General features: G+C 42.8%; 1 protein-coding gene across 5 annotated transcripts in view; it reads right to left on the reverse strand.

The window, feature by feature from the left end:
- LOC124018098 (casein kinase I) overlaps window positions 1-21,508 on the reverse strand; it is a 43,126-nt gene that overhangs the window by 11,142 nt on the left and 10,476 nt on the right. For 4 of the 5 annotated variants that reach the window (XM_046333368.1, XM_046333370.1, XM_046333371.1 and 1 more), the window contains exons 2-10: window positions 20,122-20,486; window positions 17,027-17,067; window positions 12,511-12,580; window positions 3,219-3,370; window positions 2,621-2,855; window positions 2,152-2,237; window positions 1,980-2,064; window positions 1,598-1,746; window positions 1,393-1,500 (exon numbers count right to left, since the gene is read on the reverse strand). In XM_046333368.1, coding sequence (XP_046189324.1) covers window positions 1,393-1,500; window positions 1,598-1,746; window positions 1,980-2,064; window positions 2,152-2,237; window positions 2,621-2,855; window positions 3,219-3,370; window positions 12,511-12,580; window positions 17,027-17,067; window positions 20,122-20,296 — 1,101 coding nt within the window. In that variant the 5' untranslated portion in view covers window positions 20,297-20,486. Of the gene's footprint in view, window positions 1-86; window positions 589-1,392; window positions 1,501-1,597; window positions 1,747-1,979; window positions 2,065-2,151; window positions 2,238-2,620; window positions 2,856-3,218; window positions 3,371-12,510; window positions 12,581-17,026; window positions 17,068-20,121; window positions 20,487-21,508 lie in introns of those variants that run through there. The other variant, XM_046333372.1, reaches the window with a different exon arrangement.

The raw sequence follows: 21,508 nt of genomic DNA on the forward strand, positions 1-21,508 counted from the left end.
AAAGAGGAATGGTCTGTTGTGCAGGTCAGATCTGCAACTACAGAAAACTTCAGTTGAGGTTATTGCTGCCAAAGGAGGGTCAACCAGTTATTAAATCCAAGGGTTTACATACTTTTCCCACCCTGCACTGTGAATGTTTACACGGTGTGTTCAATAAAGACATGAAAATGTATAATTGTTTGTGTTATTAGTTTAAGCAGACTGCGTTTGTCTACTGTTGCAACTTAGATAAAGATCAGATCAAATTGTATAACCAATTTATGCAGAAATCAACAGGTGGTTGAATCCAGGTAATTCCAAAGGGTTCACACCTTTTTCTTGTCTCTTTTGGCAGTTTATTTAAAAGAGTAAGAACGATAGAAGTGTCTGCATATCAACGAGCAACATTCAGCGTGTGAGCTTGGTTCAGACTGAGATTTCCCATTGTGATGTGACTGTGGTGAGGTGATGGTTAACTTCCTCAAAGCCTGATTGCCCTCTCTGGTATTTGGCCAGTGTTGAGGAATGCATGCAGAGGTGGCATGTGCAAAAGGTCAAGGTAGCCCCTTATGAATCAAATGGTGTCAAAGGGTTCAAAGCCACAGTGCACTGGCAAATAAAGTTAGCATTAAACTTAATTTTGTAAGGAACACAGTTATACATAACATTTTGAACCAGGAAATACAAAAAAGTTCAATCCCAGATATACCTTTAATGTTCCGTTAAATGCCAGGAGGTTTATACACATGCATCTTTGCCATTATGTGCGTCAAACAAGCCCCGCAGTCTTGCATGCTTAATAAGCGTCGCAGTTGGCTGCAGCTGTGGGATCCAACCACCATTGTTTATTTAACAGAGTAAGAATGATGAGTCTGACTCAGTGGGTTATGGCCTGGAGCTGCTGTGGTACCTCCCCACCACACCCAAGGGACCCACTCTGTAAACTCCCCCCACCACAGATTCTAAAACTTGCTCTTCAGTAAGTAGGTGGAGGAGGGTTCAGTGTTGGAGGATGTAGGGTGCTCTAATCAAATCAAGCTTTATTTATATTGACATGGATGCAATGCGCTTCACAGAAAAAAAGAAAAATGGTACAAATTAAATATTTATAACAGAGGATAAAAAAAACTAAACTGAAAGACTAAAAAGTACCCTAAGGAAAAGCAGTCAAATGTGTTTCAAGATCCCTTTTAAATATGTCCACAGTCTCGGTCCCCCTCAGGTTCTCCGGCAGGCTATTCCAGAGGCTAGGGGGATAGTAACTAAAGGGGTAACGTAACAGCCGTTAGGATCCTTGCGCCTTAATTGAAAAATACTGTGGTAGGGCACTCCCTTGTCAAATCATCAGTGTGGATCAAGGGTCTTCAGAGCCAGTTGAACTGGCAGCTCTGGGAAAGTGGAGGTCCAGCTTACCTGATTCCTCATGGGTTGGTGCTGCGAGGGCCGGTCTCTGTGCGGGTGGCTCTCTCTCGTGATGGCAGATGCCCCAGAGTCCATGTTGACGGTCCCCACTGGTGTTGGCTATGGGGTACAACAGTAAACCAGTGTTATATTGTAGCTAAAATACTTAGGCCTGCTCTGTCCCCCCCAATATTAGTCAGTGAGTGGCGTTACATACTATCTGCCTGCCGACCCAGTCGTAGGTGTAATCGAACGTGTATCCTTTCCGTTCAAACAGCTCTGTAAACAGGGTCCTCAGGTATTCGTAGTCAGGCTTTTCAAAGAAATCCAACCGTCTTACGTAGCGCAAATAGGTGGCCATCTCCTCTGTAACAGCAAACACCCAATGTAGATGTAGATTTGAATGAGTCATCTGCACCATTGTGTAATGTGAGGAAAAATACAACATCCTGAAGCATAGTCATGGGGCTCCAAAAGTACTCTGGCCTACAACTAGCTAAATTACCATCATCAAATTGTAAAATAAATAAATAAAAATACAGAACATGTTGCATTGAAAACAACTTTAGATTTGGATGAGAGAAATGGTCAGGCTGTACCTGGGAAGCTCTCACAGAGAACCTCAACTGGAGTATTTCTTTTCGTGTCTCCGATCTTCTGGTATCGTTCTTTCAGTGTATCAGCCTGTGAAAGAACCACATAAAGTTTAACATCTGTACGCTGCTACAAACACAGCACACGTGGGAAATCTCAGAGGACCTGCTGACATACCTTTAGTCCTTGCCACGGTAGACTCCCACGGAGGAAGTACATGAACATGTGACCCAAGGCTTCCAGGTCGTCTCGACGACTTTGTTCTATTAATAAAAACCAGTGAGAGTCACTTCAAAAAGGAAGAAAACGCAGTGAGCCATGATTAAAATTTCCTTAACTTGATTTAACCCCAACCTTTTTCTGGGAAGCTGCCTCCCTTTTTGTGATAACAGTCCAAGGGCTCTAGTCACTCATAAACCCTGGCTAAGTTATACTTAGTATTTGCAACCTTACCAAACTTAAATGAAAAAAAAAGAAGCCCATGCCAAGAAATGTTGCCTACTCATTGGCCAAATCCAAGCAGACATGATTTACCGAAAAGTATGAACACCCCATAATCAAGTTTCACAACACTAGCATGCTGACAAAGCATTGTCTAACATTTACATAAATCACCCCTTCGAAATTCTTGGCAAACCAGACATACCTTTTCCCAAATGTGTGTTGATGGACATGTATCGGGCCGTCCCGGTTAAGCTCTTGTGCTCCCGGTACGGGATGTGTTTTTTGGTTTCAGGGTCGATGTACTCTTTGGCCAGGCCAAAGTCAATGATGTGGATAATGTGGTCTTTTTTGCATCCTCCGCGTCCGATGAGAAAGTTTTCAGGCTTTACGTCTCTGTAGATGAGGTTTTTAGAATGCACATACTCCATCCGGGAGATCTGAAAAGGAAAGTCACAGGACAGTCAGTAACAGAGTGGCCTACTGAACTATGCATGGGTACACACAGACTAGACCAATAAGTTCATCAATCAGGGTTCAATAAGAAAACAGAAACTCGACCCAAAAATCTGATCTCAGCAGGATTGGGGACAATTATAATCCAATTATTTTCCGGGGATGAGTTCATGATAAAAAAAAAAGAAGCCCCTTTCCAAATCATGAACTGGGAAAAAACATTTAATTACAACATTAAATTCTCCTAAAAATTGTCCAAATTACATGAAATTGAGCTCAACCTTTGAATTGCAGACCAGTTTGAACACATCTTGTAAATATAGCATTATTTGATGTTGGGAACTCACCAGCTGAATGGCAATCATTAATACAGTCTTTAGTGAGAAGGTCCTGTCACAAAGGTCAAAGAGGTCTTCTAAACTGGGGCCCAGCAGCTCTAGAACCATTGCATTATACTTCCCACAGGGCCCAAAGTAGAACACCTGGGGCAGGCCTTCCGCTGAAAGAGACAGAGGGAGAAGAGGACTATTAGAATAATACAAAGGCAACTTCTAGTTATTGCCTTGTTGCCTGCTGACATAGTAAACCACATGTAGGTCGGTCTGACCAATTTCAATAGACCATTTGAATTGTGTTACACTCCTGTGGACCCATGCACTGAAAGCAGCATTGAAGTCCTGGGAATGAGAGGAGCTGTAGAGTGGCCTTGTGGTGGGAAAGTCTTGCATGTTATTTCTGTCTCATCTAACAATGATGAGAGGTTGAACCCAGGGCAGCAACAGGCATCATGGATCTCAGATGAGCCAGATGGGAGGAGTAGCACAGACACAGAGGTTCAGAGGTCAGAGACCGATGCCTGCCAGGTATGCACTAACCAGAGGAAAAGGAGTAGTCTAAACCCAAACAGCCTGCGGAGATGGATGGCACTGTTCAAACAGGGTCAACTGACTGCAGTGTGTTGAGACTAATGCTCCATGTAGGCTACAGATGTAGGCTCTTAAATTTGATCACCCTGTTGCAGGAGAACTTTCCCACAATGTAGGAGATTTAAAATGTCTAGTGTATTTGATGTTTAAAAAGGCATCTAAAGTTTGCAATTTCCACTTTGACATTTCAGACTTGATTTTACCCTATGAAAAACACATCAACCACTACAAAAATGTCCATTAATAATACTATCACAATAAAAAAATAATTCACACTTCCCATTGCTGCAGGATAATTTGTCTGCTTTAGCAAACTGGCTCAAATTAAGATTATACACCTGTATGTAAAGGTTGTGAACCTAATACAGTATATACTAGGCAGTAGGTTTTGTAGTGAGGTGGTTCCCAAACTGTGTTTGAAGTAATAATAACTCAGTTATGCTTTCAACTTACTCTTGAAAGTTGTCATAGTAGAATGCAAAAAGTTCAATTTAGAAATTGGGTAGTGCATCATCAGTTTTCCTCTTGACATGTCAGGCATTTCACACATTAGAGAGATATTTAAAACGTGTAAGAAATGTGCAACAGCAGCATTTAACATGATCTTTGAATGACTACCTCATCTATGTACCCCACACACAGATAATTGTAAGGTTCCTCAGTTGAGCAGTGAATTTCAAACAGATTCAACCACAAAGACCAGGGAGGTTTTCCAATGCCTCGCAAAGGGCAGATGGGTTCAATTAAAAATGGTGAAGTTATTAATTACACTTCGGATGGTGTATCAATACACCCAGTCACTACAAAGATACAGGCACCCTTCCTAACTCAGTTGACGTAGAGGAAGGAAACCGCTCCGGGATTTCACCATGAGGCCAATGGTGACTTTAAAACAGTTAAGAGTTTAATGGCTGTGACAGGAGAAAACTGAGGATGGATCAACAACATCCACAATACTAACCTAATTGAGTGAAAAGGAAGCCTGTACAGAATCAAAAATATTTTTAAAAATGCATCCTGTTTGCAACAAGGCACTAAGTAATACTGCAAAGAATGTGGCAGGGCAATTAACTTCACGTCCTGAATCAAAGTGATACATTTGAGGCAAATCCTATACAACACATTACTGCGTACCCCACATATTTTCAAGCATAGTGGTGCCTGCATCATGTTATGGGTAAGCTTGTAAATGTTAAGGACGGGGGGAGTTTCAGGATAAAAAAAAGAAACTGAACGGAGCTAAGCACAGGCAAAGTCCCAGAGGAAAACCTTGTTCAGTCTGCTTTCCACCAGACCCTGGGAGATAAATTCACCTTTCAGCAGGCCAATAAACGTAAAACACTAGGCCAAAATCTACATTGGAGTTGCTTACCAAGAAGACCGTGAAGACTTCAATCTGCTTGAAAATGTATGGCAAGACCTGAAAATGGTTGTCTAGTAATGATCAACAACCAACAGGGCCTAAAATGAACACCCACTACCTGCGGGTAGATTTTGACATTGGCGGGTAAAGATGTCTATTTCACCAGCCACGTTAGCGGGTGGTCAGGTCTCCACAGTGCGAGCATTTCACTCGTATTTGTCAATAAAAATAGTTAAGTACGATCACATTTACAGTAGAATATATGCTGCAGCAGCTGTTTTCAAAGTATTTCTGCTGTTTTGTATCATAGCTGGTAAATTAAATCACACAAAGTCAAAGAACTACAAATCCTATATAGCCTATTCCAGCTTGCGCAGCAACATTGCCTGGCTGGCGGCTATGCGCACGTGAAGATCTGCGAAAAGGCATAAACCGGATGATGTCTGCTGAAGTGAGACTTTGTCCTTGTGTTTCTTGGCTAATTAAGTTGTTTTATTCACAAGCTAGGTAGTTTCTCTGTTTGCATTTCAACTGCTAGAGAAGTGAAGACAATGCTTCTACTAAGACTAAATCTCACAGGCAAACATGACTGGAGGTGTGGAAAACTTTCCCAGAAAGACTCACTGCTGTAATTACTGCCAAAGGTGATTCTTATGTATTGACTCAGGGGGTTGAATGAATACTTATCGAATCAAGAAGGTGTTTGATTTTTCAGTAATTTATTTCTAATGTTAGAATTTTTTCCCCACTTTGACTGACTACTTTTGGTAGATCGTTGATAAAAATGGACAATTAAATCCATTTTAAACCCACTTTGTAAAAGAACAAAATATGGAAAAAGTCCAGGGGTGTGAATATTTTCTGAAGGCACTGTACAACTAGCGGGGAATAAACAGCTGGAACAGGTTCTATTTTGTGCTGTGTCGGGGGCCAATTAGCCTGTTCTGTAGGTTGCCAATTGTGAAACAGGAGTAGGCATTGACATCTCGGGTGCTCGCGGGGAGCCAAGGCAGGAGTGAAAAACCAAGTGGCACCGTGGGGATGAGCTGTGAACAAGGGCTAATAAGTGGCTTCAAACAGGACCTCCCATTTCACTGCCAAGAGGCAGAAGATGCATGGTGGAATAGATTTAGCTAACTGGGACATTTTGATCCTGCTGTAGACTGATGTTCAGTTCTGTCAATGATGAATCATAATCAGTGAGACAAAGGGCAGGTTTACCTCACCAAATCTAGTTTGTCAGGCCTAAAATACGAGCGACACAGGTGGCCAAACAAGTCATTACTGGAGCGGAAGCAGACTTCATCCATCCCGGACAGATGACTGAGCAGCCTGGGCCTTACGGTAATAAAACATTAATTTATGGGAAGGATTGGCTGGCGGGAGAGCGCTTTGATGAACCATTAGTATCCACTTTCAAGCCATTGTGCACATCAGATATTCTCATCTCATAACACTGCAGCACTGTGCTTATAATTCTGAACAAGGTGCTCCTGTACTCTACTCATGGTATTGAGATGTTGAACGAACCAAATAAAAATGTTTCAACTGTCGCACCATTTAAAAAAATACTACCATATGCCAACCTTGCCTGACGACTCAAACTGAATTCTTCCACTGTTCTTTGTTCGCTACAGTCTGAGATTGCTATCATTAAAGTTGTTTGTGGGGGATGTCAGAATGAGGGGTGTTGTACAAAACAGTAATCAGCCATTAGATCATTTCTAACCAAATCAGAGTATCAAAGCCAGTGACACATTCTCAAAACGCTGCTTTACCCACGTGTGTTCTGGCTCTGGTCCAACCCATCGGTTTCTGGGACCAATCCGAACGGTTAGAATGGGTTTGCGTCCTATAAATCATTGGCGAGGTGCTTAGATCCAGACTCATTGCGGAGAAGCAACTAATGTCCGTGGGCGTGTCGTAGCGTTTGGTCGGAGAAAGGAGTTTGGGTAGCCTGGAAAATGCCAACCACCAATAGCTGACAATACAAGGAAACACTTGTTCTCTCCGAAACAAGTCCAGGCATGCCCACAGGGATTTTCTGATATGCAGGGGAATTTCCAAACTTACTGAACTCCTAGAGAGAAAATACATTCACACTGTGAAGATGTAGTAGGCCTGTATCAAGCAGTGTTGGGTGTTATTACAGTCAATATTTATTAAGTAAATAATATTTAAGCAACTCTAGTAAACCCTCACTAGGGTTGGGCAATATCTGGATACATCCAGCCACCCACCGGTCCAAACATTGTTGATATATACTTTTTTGTTTTCCCCCCCGGGGCTGGGGAGAGCATGTCATTGCAACTCTTACCCTCACAATTAAATATTAAGTTGAAGCTGGTACTTCCTGGGAGACAAAGGAATATATTATATTAAGGGTACATACTAAGTATAACTAAAACATTCAGTATTTTGAGAATCACCATAGAAACGATCCCGTGTTTAGGTCCTGTGGCGAATGAGCGAGAGGAAGATGGGCAGAGCAAAATCCAACTTAATAGCAACCTGTCCCTGTCGACCTGTCCCTGTCGACCTGTCCCAGCCAGTCAGCCCTAGAGCACCATTGACTGCCTGCAGACGCCTACAGAGCCGTCATGTGACTGATCCATCTATGCCGGTGTATGACATCCCTACAGAGCCGTCATGTGACTGATCCATCTATGCCGGTGTATGACGCCTACAGAGCCGTCATGTGACTGATCCATCTATGCCGGTGTATGACACCCCTACAGAGCCGTCATGTGACTGATCCATCTATGCCGGTGTATGACGCCTACAGAGCCGTCATGTGACTGATCCATCTATGCCGGTGTATAACACCACTACAGAGCCGTCATGTGACTGATCCATCTATGCCGGTGTATGACGCAGAGCCGTCATGTGACAGAGCCGTCATGTGACTGATCCATCTATGCCGGTGTATGACGCCTACAGAGCCGTCATGTGACTGATCCATCTATGCCGGTGTATGACGCCTACAGAGCCGTCATGTGACTGATCCATCTATGCCGGTGTATGACACCCCTACAGAGCCGTCATGTGACTGATCCATCTATGCCGGTGTATGACACCCCTACAGAGCCGTCATGTGACTGATCCATCTATGCCGGTGTATGACGCCTACAGAGCAGTCATGTGACTGATCCATCTATGCCGGTGTATGACGCCTACAGAGCCGTCATGTGACTGATCCATCTATGCCGGTGTATGACGCCTACAGAGCCGTCATGTGACTGATCCATCTATGCCGGTTTATGGGAAAAGGGCTATAGATAATGTTGCTCTGGAACAAAGTTCTTTCAATAAACACATGAGGACGGGGGAGGTCTCTCCTTTCATCTCTTCTCTGAGAGCAGCGGTGCTTGTAAGACGAGGTCGGTTGGAGGCTGCAGCTAAGAGGCAGTCATGCTGAAAGCCATAGGAGGAACACGTCATGGATATTTCTGGAAATGACAAATGAGTAGCCCAACCCTCCCACGCTACAAAATGTTCCCAAGCAAACATTTACTTGACAACACTTTGGAAAATATTGGGTTTGAGATTGATTGGACAAGTCGAATAGAATCGGGGTGCTTTTCGCCTGCAATTTCTCCTTGCACAGCACCAAGTGACATGGACTGGGTGGGTAGAGTAGGTTTTGATGTACAGCTCATTGGCAAGTCTTGATCCGCTTCTTACTACATTTAGAAACATCCACCCAGAAACATTAGGTGTACTGTGTCACTGTGAAGGACCTCACAGCAAGATGATATGGCAAAGGGTTTAGTCTTCTATAGAAACAACAACCGCACACAGCCCCAATCTGAAAGGGCACAGATTAAGCTGCTCTCTTTCTTTAAGAAGAACAGCAGCTTTCCACCAAACAGGATGCTTCCATTCATCTCAATTAGATGTGGTTGAATCATTAATCCATCTGGTTATCCCTCACATCTAGAGCCAACATCTGCCCTCAATGGGAGCAAGATAATGATCCTGAGGGGAGTCAGGATTTAAATGTGCAAGTTGAGACTTATGCAGAGCTATACAAGTTAACTCATTTTCCCATAAATCCCTAGACATTCAAGTCAGTAGGAACAAAAGGGGCAACTTGTATTTAACAAATTCAGCTCTGTTTAAATTTCATTGAACTTTTCTGCTGAGTCACATTCAGATGATAGGTCGGTTGGTTTATGGGATAGGTGTCTCCTGGCCTGATCCAATCAGAGGTTGTAGTGGTGACCAGACAGCCAATCGGAGGCTGTAGTGGTGACCAGAGCGCTGGTGTAGTGGTACAGTGCTGGGCCTGGCTCTTGCCAGGGTCTTTACTTGGCACGCTGGATGAAAAGCAGAAATGAGTGTGACATCATGGCATTTGGAGCATACAACATTTTCACATACCCAAAAAGCCTAGGTAGGAGGTAGAAAAAAAGCGGAATTTGTCCTTTCCCCACTAGCACAGACGTCGCTGATAAAGGGAAAATGTACTACGATTGCAATATGTTGTCTCACCTAGCGATCTTAGGATGAATGCACTAGTTGTAAGTCGCTCTGGATAAGGGCATCTGCTAAATGACTAAAATGTAATATGAGGTAAGTTGGTGCTGAGACAGGCAGTCCCACTAAATAATGAATGAGTTTCCGCATGGTTGGCTTTTTCCACTCTTTACGTCTGCGAGCGTGACAGTAGACGCAGCATGCTCTTTGTTGGACTTGCCCAATGGTGGGCAACATATGACCTTGCTGTCCAGATCCCATTCAATCTGGCCTGCGGGAGGTTATTTTAGGGGGGTGGTGGGAATGATTATTTTGGGTAAACAAAAACATCAGGCCACTCTTGATCGTCTAAAACTAGATCGAAAGTATGCAGAAAAAAATGGACCTGTTCGTTTTCAAATAACTTTCCTTTTTCTGGTCCGCAAATTACTTTTGACTAAATAAATATTATCCGAATGTGGACATCACGATGGGGCCCTTGAGCCAAAATTATTCTCACCCCTGGACTAGACAATACTCACACCAACCGGTCTACTCTGTAGGGAAAAGGCACTCGACAGCATCTTCAGAGAGCTGTGAACTGGGCAAAAGAACAAGACGTACCTTCACATTCCAAGCCAGACGCAAGAATTGGAGAGCAAACTGGTTTTTACATCTCAGCCACTCTTGAAAGATAATTGAAGTCCAATAGGAAGTGGTTCTGTACTTGAAAGACAATGGAAGTACACTAGGAAGTGGTTCTGTACTTGAAAGATAATAGAAGTCCAATAGGAAGTGGTTCTGTACTTGAAAGATAATGGAAGTCCAATAGGAAGTATTTCTGTATTATTAAAAACTGACGTGCTTCAGCTTTGAGGCTTAATCTTAAAACACCTGATTATGAAACAAAGAGCAACCTACTCCTCAGTTGCAATTGATGTTGTTGTCTGATGCACTAATCTGCTCCATCGTTGGCTGGCGTGAGTCTGACAAGGACATATCCTATCTCCATTTCTGGAAGAATGACCTTCGGTAGAGTTTCTGTTTTCTCAACAAACAAAAAAACACCAATGAAAAAGTACCGTTTTCACAGGAGGTTCTTAGAACAGCTATTAAAAGATCCCTTCATTTCTATTGTATCTCAGCGTGTGGGTTTGCACCCATTTCCTCAGATATTCAGGGAGTGTTTCCCATAATCTAATGCTCTATAATGATCATTACATCTTCACAAGATTCCTGACAATGGCTGGTATAGTGGGGGGTGTTGAGGGAAATGGGGTCACGGACAGTTGAAGAGGTGTCGTGAATACTATTTGATGAGAAACGGAGTCACTTTTTCAACCTCCTGGATGTCTGGGTGGGGATGGGGGTATTATTTGGGGAATTGTGTGCCTGTATGTGAAATCTGTGTGAACTTTTGGGGATAACATTTCTGCCATGGCCTATACAGCATTAACTAGTAATTGTTCTACACAGAAATGCAACAGCAGTGAGCATCTTTTGAATGTTTAGGAAAGTTTGAACAAACTCAAATTCCACCTCTTCTGAAGTTGATTCAAGCAGTGTGAAACATATAAGCATCAAGACAGGCACCAATGACTATGGGGGAATTATTTTTTTGTCTGATGTCCAAATCGTTAAGGCCTATTTGTTTAAAAACATATTTAAAAAATATATATTTAAAAAAATCATGTTATCTGTATGCAGAACTTGTTAGGTGGAGACCTTTAGACAAAAACAGGCAATTCATACAATTCCAGATTTTGTTGTATTAACAGGTCTCAGCCCCCTCCCCTTTTCATGGTAATAATATGAAGGAGTCACACAAAAAAGGCCTCCATGGCAGCAACCAGAACCGAGAGCTCAAATTCGTCCTCAGCATCGCACACTTTCTCTCTAAACGTTGAGATAATGACCCATAGCTAGCACAGCTGGCATTTATACGTGACACCTGTAAACGGTAAAGGGTTACATCTCTGCTAGGTGTTGGCGGTGGAGAATGACAGCACTTCCTGTATGGGGGGATGCAAATGCCGAGATCAAACACCACCGGCGGTTCACACAGACAAAGGAGAGGGCTTGTCGTAGCCATGCATCCACGGTCACTTATCTTCCTCCCCAGAGAACAGACACACAAACAACCAGGGCAGTTGTTCCCAGGAACATTAGGCCAAAGGAGTCTTATCAGCACTGGGGAAAGGAAGTTGCTTTCTGCTGCCTGGTAGTGGGGGGCTTCAAGTTGTATGAGCGAGAAATACGGGGATAGCCTTTCCTTCCTGCTGTGGATTCTCCCTCCCTGGTAAACCAACATCCTAGTGTCAAAACCAACATGAGGTATAGTGGTAGCCTAGCAGTTAGAGCGTTGGGCCAATGACCGAAAGGTTGCTGGATCGAATCCCCGAGCTGACAATGTAAAAATCTGTCGGTCTGCCCCTGAGCAAGGCAGTCGATTAAGACAGCCCCCCGCACCTCTTTGATTCAGAGGGGCTGGGTTAAATGTGGAAGACACATTTCAGTTGAAGGCATTCTGTTCTAAAACTGACTAGGTTTCCCTTAGTGACCGTCTTGCAAACATTGTCTGTTGTGCTTCATGTGTCCTACAAGCCCATTCAACTAGGTTAAGATCATAGTCTCAGTTGTAGAAACCAACCACAACGGATTTTAATAATTTATATTTGAGATGTCCAACCAGTCCCTTGCATGAAATGAAGCTGAAATATTCTCAAAATTAATGTCAAAGCTTATCGTTGTCATCTAGAGCAAGTAATCACTTATTGTGGATATGGGGTAATCTTTTTGTTAAATCAACCAAAAACAGTTGAGTGATTGTCATGCAGCAAACACAAGAACACCAGGGAACAGGAATGAAGATAATCCAGAGCGTGACCTTACCTGTACTTCCTAATGTTTTGTAGAACCGGTACTCCAAATGTAACTGTGGTGCCCTCGACTTGACTGGTTCCTGCGCGACAGGGTACAACAAAGCACTTCAATTAACAATGGGGGGGGGGGGGTACACTTTTACTGACTGGCAGTTTCCCCCACAGCATTTGGGTTCAAATTGCTGACTTAAATTGGAATGAGACTGTTGCGAGCGTCATATTTTTTTGGTTGTACAGCAATTTATAGCCGTCTGGAGAGCTATTAGAATGGCATGAGTCATTTCCCGTGCCACAGCTTTTAGAGGCACACCTAAGCTGGCATTTCCACCAGCTACTATTTATCTGCTTGTCCAGAACAGTCCTGCCAGGCAACCATTGTGCCACACATATCCCAGCCTAGCTTGTGATGTATGAAGAGCATTAGGACTATTAACTTCAATACATGTTAGGAGGTATCCTTTACAGGGGTCGCGTAAAGAGCTCAGAAATTTGCATTTTCAAAAAACATCTGTTTAAATAATTTCACCTGTGTTTTATATTGAAAGTCAAGTGTTTGGTCTTTCAATATAAATAAAGTGGTCCGGGGAGTGCAACTATAGTTCTCCTTCACCAAAAACACATTAATGCAACACATTTGGCAGAAAATAGCTTCATTTTCATCAGATAACAACAGAAGTGCAACGCTATTTGGCTGGCAGCCACACAAGTAAATGAGCTTAGAATGAATAAGCTAGTTTTTCCTGTGTTGCAAAAAACAGTGCACGGCCATCAAATTTCTAATGTTTACTATAGAAAGAATGCAACCAGCTACATTTCCTAATGTTTTGCTTGAAGTTAATCTGGCATTTTACCAGAGAAAAGTAGGACTACACTGAGAAAAGTACCAGAGAAAAGTAGACTACACCAGTCAGAGCGCTGTCTGCTGATAGAATGCCGTTCTACTGAAGCACAAGTTTGTGCTGATGACAGCAGAAACTACAATAAGGTTTACAAAAATGCAGTAATATATTTGTGTGTTTTATAATTTAAAAAATTAATAAAATTGGTTGAAAAACTGAGAATTCTGCGTTACATGCTAACCACGTTCGATGCGCGAGCGTACCGCTGTGACACTCGGGAGCCCAAAATCTATGGTTTCGACCATGATTAAATAATGGATTGGATTTATATGGTGCCTTTCTACCAACTGTTGTATTAAAAGCGCTTTACATAGTAATGAGGAAACAACCATTTTGCGCCTGAACGCTCACCACAAATCAGCTAGCATTGTGGAGCGGCGAAGCATGATAAATGCCAATTAGGAATGAGGTGGATGGATTCGGTGGCCATGATGGAAATGGGGCAGGTTGGGAATTTAGCAAGGACACAGAGGTTAACACTAGAGGTCGACCAATTAATCGGAATGGCCGATTAATTAGGGACAATTTCAAGGTTTCATGACAATCGGAAATCAGTATTTTTGGACACTGATTTGGCCGATAAAAAAAAAAAAAAACAATCCTACAACTTTATTTAACTAGGTAAGTAAGTTAAGAACACATTTTTATTTTCAATGACGGCCTAGGTCTAGGTGGGTTAACTGCCTTGTTCAGGGGCAGAATGACAGATTTTTACCTTGTCAGCTCGGGGATTCAATCTTGCAACCTTACAGTTAACTAGTCCAACGCTCTAACCACCTGCATCTCATTGCACTCCACAAGGAGTCTGCCTGTTACAGGAATGCAGTAAGATGCCAACGTAAGTTGCTAGCTAGCATTAAACTTAGCTTATAAAAAAAACTATCAATCAGTGGTTAGATACACGTTGGAGCAACGACAGTCCTTTTTCCGTGAATGTGCACCGCATCAATTATATGCAACGGTACAGAGAGAAATTGTCCTATATATACTATATTAACTACAACCTAAAACCTCTTACCTTGGAATATTGAAGTCTCCTGTTAAAAGGAAAGGACCACCATCGTATGTTCTCATGTTCTGAGCAAGGAACTTAAACGTTAGCTTTTTCACTTGGCACATATTGCACTTATTTTCTTCTCCAACACTTAGTTTTTGCACAATTTTTAAAACCAAATTGAACAGGTTTCATTATTTATTTGAGGCTAAATAGATTTTTATTAATGTATTATGTTAAGTTAAAATAAGTGTTCATTCAGTATTGTTGTAATTGTCATTATTACAAATAAATAAAAAATTAAAATTGTCCGATTAAATCGGTATCTGCTTTTTTTGGTCCTCCAATAATCTGTCTCGGTGTTGAAAAATCATAATCGGTGAACCTTTAGTTAACACCTATACAATTGGAATAAGTGCCATGGGATTTTTAATGACCCACAGAGAATCAGGACACCTGTTTAATGTCACATCAGGAAGACGGCACCCTATGCAGAGCAATGTCCCCTTCACTGCCCTGGAGCATTGGGATTCGATTTTAAGACCAGAGGGCCCTCCAACCTCACTTCCAACAGCATCTGGTCTCCCATCCAGGGACCTACTAGTGGAAACCCTGTTTAGCTTCAGAGGCAAGCCAGCAATCAGTGGGATGCAGGGTGGTATTCTGGTATGCTGACAATTAGGCCTAGTCACTTCCACATAAAAAAGTACAAGTCTGATTTCCCTTTCAATATCAATCCTCAGAAATCTTAGTTTGTAAACAAAGACTTCAGTAGCCTACAATTGATATGCATTCATTCTGGCCCGATTCTAAGCATACAGAGCAGTGCTGCTGTCAAGTGCCTCATACGACAGCCCCCAAACTCCTCTAGACCTGTCCTTCAGAGAAATTACTGCCAGGGATCACCATGTTGACGGTCAACAACTTAAAAACAGTCTTCTGCTTCAAAGGCAGAGACTGATGTTTTTCAGGCGATGTGTCCTCTGGGAGTGTAAAATCGAGGCTGGTCGCGTGCGTGCCTCACTAGGCCTTTGCTAAATTATTTTACCCCCCTTTCTCCCCAAGTTTGTGGTATCCAATTGTTAGTAGTTACTATCTTGTCTCATCGCTACAACTCCCGTACGGGCTCGGGAGAGACGAAGGTTGAAAACCATGCGTCCTCCGAAACACAACCCAACCAAGCCACACTGCTTCTTAACACAGCACACATCCAACCCGGAAGCCAGCCGCACCAATGTGTCGGAGGAAACGCTGTGCACCTGGCGACCTGGTTAGCCCTAGACCACTGGGCCACCCAGTGGTCCCTTTGCTCAATTATTGATGAGTGACAGATTATGCGTGTAGCCTTTGGGTCACCGCTAACTGTAGCCTACATAAGGCCTTTGGGTCACCGCTAACTGTAGCCTACATAAGGCCTTTGGGTCACCGCTAACTGTAGCCTACATAAGGCTTTGGGTCACCGCAGCCTACATAAGGCCTTTGGGTCACCGCTAACTGTAGCCTACATAAGGCCTTTGGGTCACCGCACCGCTAACTGTAGCCTACATAAGGCCTTTGGGTCACCGCTAACTGTAGCCTACATAAGGCCTTTGGGTCACCGCTAACTGTAGCCTACATAAGGCCTTTGGGTCACCGCTAACTGTAGCCTACATAAGGCCTTTGGGTCACCGCTAACTGTAGCCTACATAAGGCCTTTGGGTCACCGCTAACTAAGGCCTTTGGGTCAGCCTACACATAAGGCCTTTGGGTCACCGCCTGTAGCTAAGGCCTTTGCCTACATAAGGCCTTTGGGTCACCGCCAACTGTAGCCTACATAAGGCCTTTGGGTCACCGCTAACTGTAGCCTACATAAGGCCTTTGGGTCACCACTAACTGTGTTCGTAGCTTATGCCCGCCCATACCATAACCCCACTGCTACCATTGGGCACTGGTATACACGCTGTCTGCCATCTGCCCTGTACAGTCAAAACTGGGATTCATCTGTGAAGAGCACACCTCTCCAGCGTTTCAGTGTCCATCGTAGCTGAGCATTTGCCCACCGAAGTCGGTTACGACCCCGAACTGAGCACACAGATGAGCTTCCCCGAGTAGGTTTCTGACAGTTTGTGCAGAAATTATTAAGTTGTGCAAATGTCCTGCGCTGGCGTGGTTACACGTGGTCTGTAGTTGAGGCTGGTTGGACGCATTGCCAAGTTCTCTAAAATGATGTTGGAGCCAGCTTATGGTAGAGTAAATGAACATTCAATTCTCTGGCAACAACTCAATTCCTGCAGTCAGCATGCCAATTGCACGCTCCCTTAACTTGAGACATCTGTAGCATTGTGTAGTGTTACAAATTTGCACATTTTAGAGTGGCATTTTATTTCCCCCCAGCACAAGGTGCACCTGTGCAATGATCATGCTGTTTAATCAGCTTCTTGATATGCCACACCTGTCAGGTGGAAGGATTATCTTGGCAAAGGAGAAATTCTCATTAAACGGGATGTAAACAAATATGTGCAAAAAAGAGAAATAAGCGTTTTATGTGTATGGAAAATGTCAGTGATCTTTTATTTCAGCTCATGAAACCAACACATGTTGTGTTAATATTTTTGTTCAGTGCAGTTAATTTTTTTTCAGGAGAGAGTACTTACCAGTTTAATAGCTACATACTCGTTGGTGTAGAGATTTTTACCTGAAACAAAGCAGAGAGAGAGGTGGCATTCAGATAAGAGCACTTTGGTTATTACTCAACCTACTGAAGGGCTTGCCTAAATAAAGTGTTTTGGTGTTTAGCTTAGTAGACAGCAAATGACCATCTCCAAAAGCAGTTTCAGAGCAGGACAAAAAAGCCATAGAAAAATAGTGAGCTTTGCGTTGCTCTGGGGAACTTCAGTCCAGCCTCAAGAAATTAGTGTGTATGCATCAATCTATGATTCACAGTTGAAGTCAGAAGTTTACATACACCTTAGCCAAATACATTTAAACTCAGTTTTTCACAAATCCTGACATTTAATCAGAGTAAAAATGCCCTGTTTTAGGTCAGTTAGGATCACCACTTTATTTTAAGAAAGTGAAATGTCAGAATAACAGTAGAGAGAATGATTTATTTCAGCTTTTATTTCTTTCATCACATTCCCAGTGGGTCAGAAGTTTACATGCACTCAATTAGTATTTGGTACCATTGCCTTTAAATAGTTTAACTTGGGTCAAACATTTCTGGTACCCTTCCACAAGCTTCCCACAAAAGTTGGGTCAATTTTGGCCCATTCCTCGTGACAAAGCTGGTGTACCTGAGTTAGGTTTGTAGGCCTCCTTGCTCGCACACACTTTTTCAGTTCTGCCCACAAATTTTCTATAGGATTGAGGTCAGGGCTTTGTGATGGCCACTTCAATACCTGGAATTTGTTGTCCTTAAGCCATTTTGCCACAAATGTGGAAACATGCTTGGGGTCATTGTCCATTTGGAAGACCCATTTGCAACCAAGCTTTAACTTTCTGACTGATGTCTTGAGATGTTGCTTTAATATATCCACATAATTTTCCTACCTCATGATGCCATCGATTTTGTGAAGTGCACCAGTCCCTCCTGCAGCAAAGCACCCCACAACATGATGCTGCCACCCCCGTGCTTCACGGTTGGGATGTTAACATAACAATGGCCATTATTGCCAAACAGCTCTATTTTTGTTTCATCAGACCAGATGACATTTCTCCAAAAAGTATGATCTTTGTCCCCATGTGCAGTTGCAAACAGTAGTCTGGCTTTTTTATGGCGGTTTTGGAGCAGTGGCTTCTTTCTTGCTGAGCGGCCTATCAGGTTGTCAATATAGGACTCGTTTTACTGTGGATATAGATACTTCACAAGGTCATTTGCTGTTCTGGGATTGATTTGCACTTTTCGCACCAAAGTACGTTCATCTCTAGGAGACTGAACGAGTCTCCTTCCTGAGCGGTGTGATGGCTGCGTGGTCCCAAGGTGTTTATACTTGTGTACTATTGTTTGTACAGATGAACGTGGTACCTTCAGGCGTTTGGAAATTGCTCCCAAGGATGAACCAGACTTGTGGAGGTCTACAATTTATTTTCTGAGGTCTTGGCTGATTTATTTGGATTTTCCCATGATGTCAAGCAAAGAGGCACTGAGTTTGAAGGTAGGCCTTGAAATACATCCACAGGTACACCTCCAATTGACTCAAATGATGTCAATTAGCCTATCAGAAGCTTCTAAAGCCATGACAATTTTCTGGAATTTTCCAAGCTGTTTAAAGGCACAGTCAACTTCTGACTCACTAGAATTGTGATACAGTGAATTATAAGTGAAATAATCTGTCTGTAAACAATTGCTGGAAAAATTACTTGTGTCACGCACAAAGTAGATGTCCTAACCGACTTGCCAAAACTAGTTTGTTAACAAGAAATTTGTGGAGTGGTTGAAAAACGAGTTAATGACTCCAAACTAAGTGTAATGTAAACTTCCGACTTCAAATGTCTATATACACTAGATTACTAATGCGTGGGCGCTGTGTTGAAGCCACCGCACTGACATTTTGAGTCTCCCCCACAATTGTAAAAAATATTTAGAAAGTTATAGAAATGCATTTATTAATGTCTACATTTGTTTTAACCTCATATTATATTACAGAAACCTTATGCAAACTTTCAAATTATATTACGTGAGCTAAACACAAAAGTAAAATATAACATTTTCCTTAGCATATATTTTTTTTGATAAATGTTATGGACGAAAACAAAAGTTAAATAAATGTAATGTTATTTAATTTTTAAAAATAATGTAGAATTCCAGTCATGCAGTCCTATGGAGGACTGCTCTTAAATGAGGAGCGCCAATATGGCCGACCGGTGGTTTCAAAACCTCTCAATGGCCAATACCAGGTTTTATAAACATCATTGGTGTGACCCCAGTATGCTCCATTCAGCAAGCATGCCCCGCCTATGGCCATCATGTGTACTAGCTAATCTACTCAATTAAGAGAAATGCATTGATTATTGGTACAGCAGCATAGCAGAGTACCACATGTACTACTACAACGGAATTCTGTACAGACACAACATTAGTGCTGATGGGTCTCAGAGACAGTTGTTGTGTCGGTCTTGTGTTGCTGTGGGAGGTTATAATATAACCAGTTATACCAGAACACGTTGAAGCTGATAAACCTTCTCAGTCCTCCGTGTCATTGGATTGTCAGAATGTCATGAAGTTAGCATCTGAAATATGGCTTTCATGTTCCTGGCCATGATAGGCCAAGCCACTGAAAGACTGCATTATTTATGTGATTACTATGAAGCAGGCATGAACAAATCACTGTCAATATATGCCTATCCCCGTGAGCCCAAAATAAAAGCACTATGGACAACATAAGCGATACTGGGTCTGGGAGGCTTGTGTTGCCAATAGTGATGCACGGTATTAAAAAATAATATAATAATAATTTTATTTCACCTTTATTTAACCAGGTAGGCTAGTTGAAAACAAGTTCTCATTTGCAACTGCGACCTAGCCAAGATAAACCATGGTGATATACTACTGAGTATCGTGATACTTGGTCTGGTATCGTATTGTAAGTAATACGTTGGTATCATGACAACACTAGTGCCCAACACATCGTATGAAATTATCAACACAACAAAGAGCAGTTCATGTTACCACATGTAAACAGAGTGTCCTTGGGTGGATCAATATGAAATACAGTCCTACCATTATAAAGATTACATTAACTCCTCTTACCGAGCTTCAGTTCTCCGAAGTTGCCGCAGCCGATCTTCTTGCCCACGCGGAAGTTGGGTCCCACCATGAGAACCCCGGAGGAGGCTGAGGAGCTGGAGGGTCTAGAGTGCCCGCTGCGCCCCTGTGCCACCTTGCTGCTCCTCGCCGGCCGCTCACCCTCTTTTGGATGGTCCATGGCACTGCGGGAACCGCCGGGCGGCTGCTGCTGCTTCGAGGGATCCAGTTAGAGGCCTCGGGCCGTGCCCACCACAGCCCGTCACTGGCACAGGGCCGCTGGCTGCCCCTTCGCCCCCCCTCTACCACTCACTGTGGTGGCTGGCCGATGTGCTCGACATCGGGGTCGGACCAGGGAAGAGATAGGAGACCTAGGGAGCAAGCAGGAAGTAAACACGTTAGGAGAAGTCCCTCAGTACAATGTCATTGAGTGAATGAGGACAATGGTGGTTTAAAGAAGTGATCTATGACTCAGCACTTTGGTTTCACTAGCAGGCCATCAATAAATCTAGACTGAGTGTCCTACGAGGCACCTGGCCAATATGGGCTCCCGAGTGGCGCAATGGTCTAAGGCACTGCATCTCAGTGCTAGAGGCGTCACTAAAGACCCGGTTTGATTCCAGGCTGCATCACAACCGGCCGTGATTGGGAGTCCCATAGGGCGGCGCACAATTGGCCCTGTGTCGTTAGGGTTAAGCCGGGGTAGGCAGTCATTGTAAATAAGATTTTGTTCCTAACTGACTTGACCAGTTAAAAAAAAAAAAAATCGTAAATAAAATGAAAATATAGCTACTGAGATCTTTTGTCTGGCTGAACGGGACATACTTCAAATCAGAGCATGATGGACTGTTAGCTACCATGCTTATTAAAGCTAGGAATCCTTACTTGCTACAGCAATGTTTTTAACTGAATGATTTTTACCCATTGATTTGATGACTATAAACGTATAAATGCAGTGTTTAGATCAACTGTCAATACCCATTCAGAACACAAAATAAACTAATTATTTTACTGTAAACAAACACCATATAGCCTCAATTTAAATATAATTTTGACATCATGGATGGTCAGGTCTTGCATACATAGCTCTGCCTATGAATTTGAGTTAACATTTCTCTAGGCCCACATCCCTAAGCTTTTAGGCTTTTAGAGGCAGGGTAACACTTTGTTATTGTTTTAACTAATGATTCTAGCCTTAAGGAGACAAATCATATGTTGAGTAGGAGCACATAGTTGAGCACATGGACTACAGTCAATTTCTTATCATTGTCTACTATTAGAAAGGTGAACAGAACAACATTGTTGTACGTCTCGCTCTACCACCAAAGACCTGCTAGAGAGATACTAACCAACATGAAATGTAGTCAAGAGGTTTGACCCTGGAGACAAAGTG

The sequence above is a fragment of the Oncorhynchus gorbuscha genome, unplaced genomic scaffold (genome assembly GCF_021184085.1).
Source record: "Oncorhynchus gorbuscha isolate QuinsamMale2020 ecotype Even-year unplaced genomic scaffold, OgorEven_v1.0 Un_scaffold_390, whole genome shotgun sequence".
NCBI lineage: Eukaryota > Metazoa > Chordata > Actinopteri > Salmoniformes > Salmonidae > Oncorhynchus > Oncorhynchus gorbuscha.